At 38.8% G+C, this 8,194-nt stretch overlaps 1 protein-coding gene across 3 annotated transcripts in view; it reads right to left on the bottom strand.

Moving 5' to 3' along the window:
• Nucleotides 1-7,355, bottom strand: part of LOC122074855 (monosaccharide-sensing protein 2-like) — an 8,687-nt gene extending 1,332 nt beyond the window's left edge. The window contains exons 1-5 of one of the 3 annotated variants that reach the window (XM_042639829.1): nt 7,199-7,355; nt 5,623-5,742; nt 4,734-5,300; nt 2,009-2,961; nt 1,021-1,208 (exon numbers count right to left, since the gene is read on the bottom strand). In XM_042639829.1, coding sequence (XP_042495763.1) covers nt 1,021-1,208; nt 2,009-2,961; nt 4,734-5,300; nt 5,623-5,701 — 1,787 coding nt within the window. In that variant the 5' untranslated portion in view covers nt 5,702-5,742; nt 7,199-7,355. Of the gene's footprint in view, nt 1-1,020; nt 1,209-2,008; nt 2,962-4,733; nt 5,301-5,622; nt 5,743-6,052; nt 7,168-7,198 lie in introns of those variants that run through there. The other 2 variants (XM_042639830.1, XM_042639828.1) reach the window with 2 other exon arrangements.
• Between the last annotated feature and the right edge of the window lie 839 nt (nt 7,356-8,194).

Raw genomic sequence — 8,194 nt, 5'->3', positions numbered from 1 at the left:
TTTCTTAACCGGGTTTAGTGGCTTTCTAATGTTTTAGCTGGTCATCTTTATGTGACTGTCATCATAAAAGCTTAATGGTCAAGACCAAAATTTACAATACAATAATTAATTCCAGTAAGAGCTGGTGTCACTTTTGCAGAGATGGAGAGTTTAGTTTAATTCAAGAGCCAAACGTCCAAATTTAGAACCCACGTATAAAGTGTTGAAATTTACAATCAATTGGCTAAAGAAGCAGGAAAAGGAGATTACTACCACCAATCTCATTAATACAAAGTTGTAAAAGGTAAGGGAGTGCTTTCTGAAGCACACATTGCACAACAGATGACGCAAGGCTGGGATCCTCCCTGCCAATACACGGTTGTCCCACTCCTTTGGCATGGATCCTGCCTGTGTGTAATCCAATGCAGACTCGGCCTAGAATAAACATTTTGTTGTCACAAACAAAAGAGCACATCCATAAACAGTAATTGTTTATTATCGATAAGAGTTAATAAATCACAACAGGGTAGCTCAGTTGGTAAGGACCAGCACCTCACAATTAATAGGTCATGAGTTCAACTATCCTTTGGCCTACCTACCCCACGCCACCCCCACCCCCCAAAAAACAGAAAAGAAAAGAAAAGAAGATAACAAAAACGAGAGAGAGTTAATCAGTAATTACAAAGAAGATCCAGTCATGCAAGTCAAAGATATTAAGAGTTGAAAAGGAAGCATTTACACAAAACAATAAACAGGAAAGAGGTTTCACAGTTTAAATCAATCATGTCTTGATGAAATAATCACCACTGATCTCAAATTTCAAAGGGTGAAAAAAAGGTAAAAACTATCCTTCCTGGATTTTCTACTCGTTCAATAGCATTGATTATTTAAAAAGTCAATGGTCTTCAGAATTTAGCGGTCAGATGGTCAGACTGAACCACAAAGTTTAGTGGCCAAAAAGAATTTCTTACTCTGACAATTCAGGAAATAAATTGTCAATGGGAGGGGGCGGGGAGGGGAGGTGGGGGAGGGCTGGTTTACCTTCTTCCAGAGAAATCCACAAGCCTCATGGCAACAGCTATACAAGGAAGCATCAGGAGGGTTGTGAGAGCGCTAATTAGTAGAGATGCAGAGGCTGAACTGAGGCCCATATTAGAGAGTAAAACTTCAACACCGGCCTGCTCAAGAATCTGAGGAGTGTAGTACAGAACCCCATTTATGCCTGAAAACTGCATAGGCAAGAAAATGCACATAAAATCCTCTCAGAAAACAACATGACATAAGAATAAACTAAGGAAACTTTCCTACCAGCAACCAAAGTAAGAAGAGGCCGCTATTATACAACCTACTCCATCTTGTACCACATGAATTAACAAAGGGTAAGAACAAACATTGGGTGGAAGTGGAATAGACCAGATGACATAATAGTCGGCATTCAGATAGTATGCCAACTAAATTGGTTCACCGACTTCAATTGTTAAACACACAAGAAAAATCATTTTTGTCAACAAATCAAAGTCCTGAACTATAGTAGAAGACGAAGACATTATTTTTCTTTAACCATGAAAATTTTAAGTGAAAAAAGGGGGTCAAATTGAACATTTAGGTAAAAAAGAAATAAAAATCGATAAATAAGTTATTAAATTTAACACAAATTTCAAAATAAAATAAATTTGCTCGGAATATCAAAAAGGTTGGCACTAAACAGTACATTTGGCATACATCATGGGATGGCAAGACATTTTTCTCCTAGGTGTAGCCCATAGAATGGTGAAATGAAACCCCTTCCATTGTGCCAATGTCAGGAAAGTTATGTGCAGAAGCCGCCTCGCCTCCACACCTAACCAACTCAAGTTTTTAGGGAATTAAAATATATATTTCAACAATAAGACAGAAAATGCTCACAAGTACTCCACTACCGAACATCTCACAAGTTGGAAATAGTTCAACTGGTTCACCATACTTATTTTAATGCAACACGAAGAAACAAATGGAACAGTAGAGTGCGACAGTAGAAATTGTTTCTTACCTGTTGAAGTGTTTGAATCCCTATCCCAACAATCAATGCATGTTTGACTCCTGGCTCGAAAAGATCACCCCACCTTGGCCCTGTTGCAGCAGTTTCAGATGGATGAACCATAGCAGGTCCAACTGGATGCTGCTTTATAAGCTCCTTGGAGTAGAGAGCAGGCTGGCTCACTAAAGCAGCAGCATGAATGTATTCACCACCTTCAGGAATATCACCACCAGGAAGTGAGACAAGAGAGCCACGCCGGGACCCAGGGAAGCCCTCCTCGTGTAAATAAATCCTCTTGAATCCCCCTTCCTTCTTTCCATCTTCACCTTCTTTCTCAGACCATTTCCATGCCAACTGCCAACCACCACCAATACCCATACTGCTGACTGCCTCCCCAGCATTTCCTTGCATGAGGCTACTGTTGCGTCTCATGTTTAAGTGGCTACCATGGGAAGCAAGAGGTGGCACTATGTCCTTCCCTTCCATACTTGTTGCCTGACGTGAAAGCAATGGGCTATGCAAATTGTCGTCAGACTCACCACCACCAGCATCAGACGCATAATCCTCAGCTTCCCTCTGCTGGCTCTCCTCATCCCACTGTTCATTTCTACCATGCTCTGCCACACTGAACATGCTACCAAAGTTTGGAAAGAGCATGCTTCGCATGCTTCCTGTCTCAGGAAGCTTCTCATGGACACTGCCAAAGAGGGTGACAAGAGGGTCCATAAGTGGTACACTCTGGTTCTCCATGCTCCCATGGTGTGACACCAGACCAAGAGTACTCTGCCCAGTGACGGGTCTGGCAACCCAAGAAAGACCCTCTTCAGGCCCATATAACTTGATCTGGTCCTTCGAAGCTGTCGGGTCATGTTCATCAGTCAGATCATTGGCCGGGCCTATTATATACTCTTCTATTGAAGTTTCACCTCCAACTCCAAGACCCTCAACCAGCAAAGCCATCTCACCTATAGATCAAAGAGGCTTCAATACTCCCCATTGTGCAGCAGTCCCTCAAATTCTTATAAAATAGCACAATTTTTAAAGCCTCTACAAATAGATAAAGAAGAAAGTTTTTGCTTCTGGGAAGGTGGTGAAAATATGATAGATAAATCATAACATACAAAAACAAATTAATGTTCAAAGCAATATTTCTAGAAAAATATTGACTTAGTTATTTGGTTCAAATATTATAATCACAGTTGTTCTCTATCTTCAAATGTGGTTTTCAGAATGATGACCCTCTTACCCCAAAAAAAAAAAAAAAAGAATGAGGGTCCATACAAAGAATTGCTTTACTACTTCCAGTCGGTTGTTTATCATGTGTACGTCACATCAACGTATATAGCACAGAAAGTGTACTAAAATTTTCAAGAAAGGGTTATGGAGCTACATTGGATTATAAATTAACATCGGCAGTTCCAAAAGTAATATCTACCAATCAAATATCACTTTGGAAAGATATCCAAGTTCAAAACTGTAAAGCTTTTTCTATTTCCTCTTTCTATTAGTAGTGGATAAAATATATTATCATAATAAAAGAATGAGAAAGAAAAGAGAAAGAAACAATATAATACAAATGGGAAAAGGATACGAAAACCTCAACAAAACTTTAAGAAAAAAAAATGCCTCCCCCCTCCCCCAACCATTTAAGCATATGGATAGAGAGAGCATATGGAACATATCCTTTCTCAATAGAACTTTGTAGGGTTGAAGCAACTACTTCCTGCCACCAGTTTAAATAAGAAAAACTAAGATCTATACTCCCCACAATGACCATCCCTTTTAAAAGAGCCCAAATTTTAAAGGTACAGACTTTTCATCTAGTTCGAGGGACAAGAAGTTAAGATCCCACAAATAACTGCCATCCATACAACAGCATAGGACTTAATGGGGGCAGTAAGAGCCCAAAATAATTTCAAGTGAAGCAGGTTAAAAGGACAATTTAAGTTGTGATGGTTAAGAAGAGATCAATACATCCTCTAAAAGATCATATGGGAAAATAGGAAAACTAAACCACTCTTAAGATTTGGGAATTTTGGTAATCAGAATAAATATGCAGGGGGGGGGGGGGGGAGATTTTTAATAGAGGCCATTGCATCCTTGGGATCATAATAATTAAAAGAGCTGTTTACATGGAAATAATTTACCCCACAATACAACTTCTAGTACATCATTACTAGACCTTTCTAGTGTAAGGTCTTCTCCCCCCCCGCCCCCGCTCTCCCCAAAAAAAAATAATAAGTTATGTCATATTTTGTTTTTATTATTTAGTAAATTTACTATGCCTGGGTTCTCAGAGTTCCCAGGTTACAAAAAGCAAAGATTGGGTCATTACTACTGGCAGTGATTTCAGAATATATATATATATATATATATATTTAATTCTGCTTGAACTTATTGAAATAAAACCAATTTTAGTGCGTTTTTCAAGGTTTTCAGAAAACCTCAACTAAAGCACTGGAAAGAAGGGAAGAGGGAAAAGTATTATGGAAGGTCATAGTTATTCTGTAATGTCAAATTCTTTTTAATGCTTAAAATATGTCTATGAAATCTAGAAGTTGCTACTCACAAACAATCCTACTGATATGCTCTGCATATATAGGGTCAATAAATGTGCTACCAAATCATTTTTACAACTTTTATTTTTAATGTTTTCCCTTGGTTCAATGCTAAGTGTAAATAATTTACCATCTTAGTTTAAATCAGAAAAATACAAAAAGAGCTCTTAAAAACAAACCTGAGACATCTTCCCTTCCACGTAACCTCTGCAATACGCGTTTAGCCTCAACCATTCGCCCTTTACTCACAAGCCACCGTGGGGATTCAGGCAAGAAAAATATTGTCAACACAAAATATACAAGAGAGGGAATAGAAAGAACACCAAGCATCAACCTCCAGCTTGGCGATTCCATCAGCGACATCCCAAAAACCATACAGTATGACAGAAACATTCCACCAGAACCAGTGAACTGTGGAAGGGTGTTTAGCATTCCCCTTATTTCTGGTGGGGCCGTTTCAGATATATAGACAGGAACAAGAGTGACTGCGAGACCAATTCCAAATCCATCCAAAAGTCTTGCCAAGAGAAGGATATAAACATTTGGAGACCATAGCATTACCATACCACTAACAAAATAGAGGATTGATGAGATTATCAGCATTGGACGCCGACCGAGCATATCTGATATGGGTCCAGAGCATGTTGTAATAACCGTAGCTCCAATAAGTGACATAGCCACAATTAGCCCTTCTACTGTTGGCTGACTTTCCAAATCAAATTCCTCCTTAATGTAGAGAACAGCCCCTGCAGATACCATAATTAAATCAACAGTTAAATGTAAGAGAAGGATAATCATTGAAGAAAGGAAGAATCAGGAAAAAAAAAACTTTCTTGGCCAGACCAGAAAGCACTTTCAATGACAAGGTAGTGTCAATGTACAAAGGCTTTTCCTCCCCCTTCCCCCCACCCCCCTTCTCAATGCTTGAAAGCAATTCTTGGGAGTTCATCAAGCAAGAAACAGATCTACAGTCCCAGCGGTTCCTCTATCTTGCTAGCTTTTGAATTTGACAAACCTTATAAACCTGTACTTACAGAACAAAGAAGTAACATAAGGGACATAGTTCACCTGCAATCGTTGCATTATCCCATCCCTGCAACATATTCCCAATCGCAGCAGCTATAGCTACAAGCACAGCACCCTTCATTTTTCCTGCAGTTTAATGGCTCCTAACCACTATGGACTAACCTGCAAGAGAAAAATCCAGATCGGAAACGATTTACTTCAATCCAATCACATTGAAAAGTTCTAAAAAAAAGCATAGTCCGTTAACTTCCATCGTTAAATAAAAACCCATTAGGACGCTTCTCACTATCGAGGCATGAACCAAATATTACCCAGTTGAGACAACTTTACAGTCGGATCAGCACAAATCTCCTCTCCCAAAAACAAAATAAAAAGAAATGGGACAAGAATTGAAAGAGACGAAGCAATCATCAAAACTCAAAACTAAGGTCTGCAAGCGATCATGAATTTCCCATAACTCAAAAGAACTCACCGCTTACCTTCTGAGAAGAAGATCAATTCCTAACCGTTTCAGTGACTCTGAATCCGAACAGAGGAAACCGAGAAAAAATCCATACAAAGGAAATCGATTGTTTGATTAGGAGTATAATGCTGGTGCCTATGAAACCGTTGCGTCAGTTCGCACTCACGAATCGATATAACAAAGCTGAATCTTTGACGTGATCCTCATATCAGGACAACACTCCAGCGAAAGAAAAATTGAAATCTACAAACCCTTAACTATATGACACCTGCACGCCAGCGTCGAGATCCTTGTTTCCACTCACGTATTGCAACTAAAGCTGAGCTGCGAAGCGAACCGCCAAAGATCAGTCACCCAGTAGATGCTTGAGTTGCACCGAAAAGACCCTTTGAATTCAAAGCCTACTCACGACGCGACACGACAGAAATACGAACGATATCGCGATTCGAGTTCAAAAAACTGGGGAAAAAAAAATGCAAATGCAAATTCTAAACTCGAAACAAAGAACCTTTCTGGGTTTAACACCGAGAACCGATCAAACTCTGCAGTCTCCAATTCTAATCTCGAAGTTGCAGACAAGTTGATTTATAATTCCTACTTAAAACTGAGACAAAATTCTCAATTTCCAATCACCTGGCATCCACTGTCCACAGCCCACATTTGCAAACAATCACAGATCCTCTTCTTAATAATCTTGGCCACACCCCACCAGTTCAAAACTGTCGAGACACTCCCGAAATTCCAAGCTGGCAATACTTAAATACACAGTAACTCCTCTTAAAGCTTACATTTACACCATTAGTAACCATCTCCGTTACAGACAAATCCTTTCCTTTTCAAGAAAAGAAAAAAAGCCCAAAGATTTTGACTCTTCGGGTTCCTATCAATCTGTACTTTCAAAAGTTCAAAACCATCCAAAATCAATAAATATATAAAAACAAAATCACACTTTTTCTACTTCCTTAGAAACTCAAATTTCCGAACCAGAAGACCTACAGTTACGGCATCAGTAGTTTTTTTTTGGATAAAAATTGGATCAATTTGTCAAATCGAAGATTGAAAAGAAAACCAGAACAACGTAGTTTTAAAAATTCAATTTTCTACAGTTCAAGATCTTCAGATTGGTTTCGTTTCTGAGTGAATCTGAGAACCTACCTGTCAAAAGGACCCAAACTCGCATCGTCTTACCAGTTCCAGTCCAAGACCAGAAGCTACGGATGAGGAACGTGCCTTCGTTGATCTGTTCCACCATTTTCATATGGACCATAACATTTGAAAATCTAGAGAGAGAGAGAGAGAGAGGGGGGGACACTGGGAGTGGGACAGGAAGGATACAGAGTGGACCGTATATATTTACGAAAAACGCTTTCCCATTATTGGCAAAATGATATGATTGACACATGTTAAATATGTTAATTCTACGAACGAAGTTCTAAACGGTTACAATTCTGTTTAATATTATTAATATTTAAATAAATAAATAATAAAAATCTTAATCAAATATAAGCAGATTCCTCCTGTCTTTCTACTTATAAATCTCGATCCTCTCTTTCTCTTTCTCTTTGCTTCTTCTTCAAGGTTGTTCCTTCTTTCTTCTTCCTTTTTCACCGCAGTCTAGTTAAAGTTTTATTTACCACTTTCACTGAAGATTTATATATATGATAAATTCTTATAGGTTAATAATATCTACCCAATAAGTAATAATAAAATGCTATATATTCAACAGCTTTGCTTACTTTATAAATTCAAATTTGTCTTTTGCCATATATGCCAAGGATCGAAATCCTCTACAACGTCTAAACTTGTCGGAGGCTGACGGAGCCTACTTGCCATGCCGACACATGGCATCGGCCACGTGTATGGTGGATCATTCACTTAACTGGTCTAAATGAAAATTTTGATAACTCGACCGGGTCGACCAAAAACCCAAAACGGTAATGGTCTTCGATCCTTCACTTCTTCTTCTTCTGTTCGAGAGAAGGAAAACCCCCAAAACCGAGGGCAGAAAAATCTCTGTTCCCCTCTTCTTCTTCTTCTCCCTCCTTACCGTCTTCTGTTAGGTAAGGATCTCAGTTCTCTCAAAACCTGCATGATGTGGTTTATGCAAGATAATATTTATTTAAGGTTTTCAATTTTCTGTAGAGATCTCAG

This window comes from Macadamia integrifolia, chromosome 3, assembly GCF_013358625.1.
Source record: "Macadamia integrifolia cultivar HAES 741 chromosome 3, SCU_Mint_v3, whole genome shotgun sequence".
Lineage (NCBI taxonomy): Eukaryota > Viridiplantae > Streptophyta > Magnoliopsida > Proteales > Proteaceae > Macadamia > Macadamia integrifolia.
This window is presented reverse-complemented; position numbering and strand designations above follow the sequence as displayed.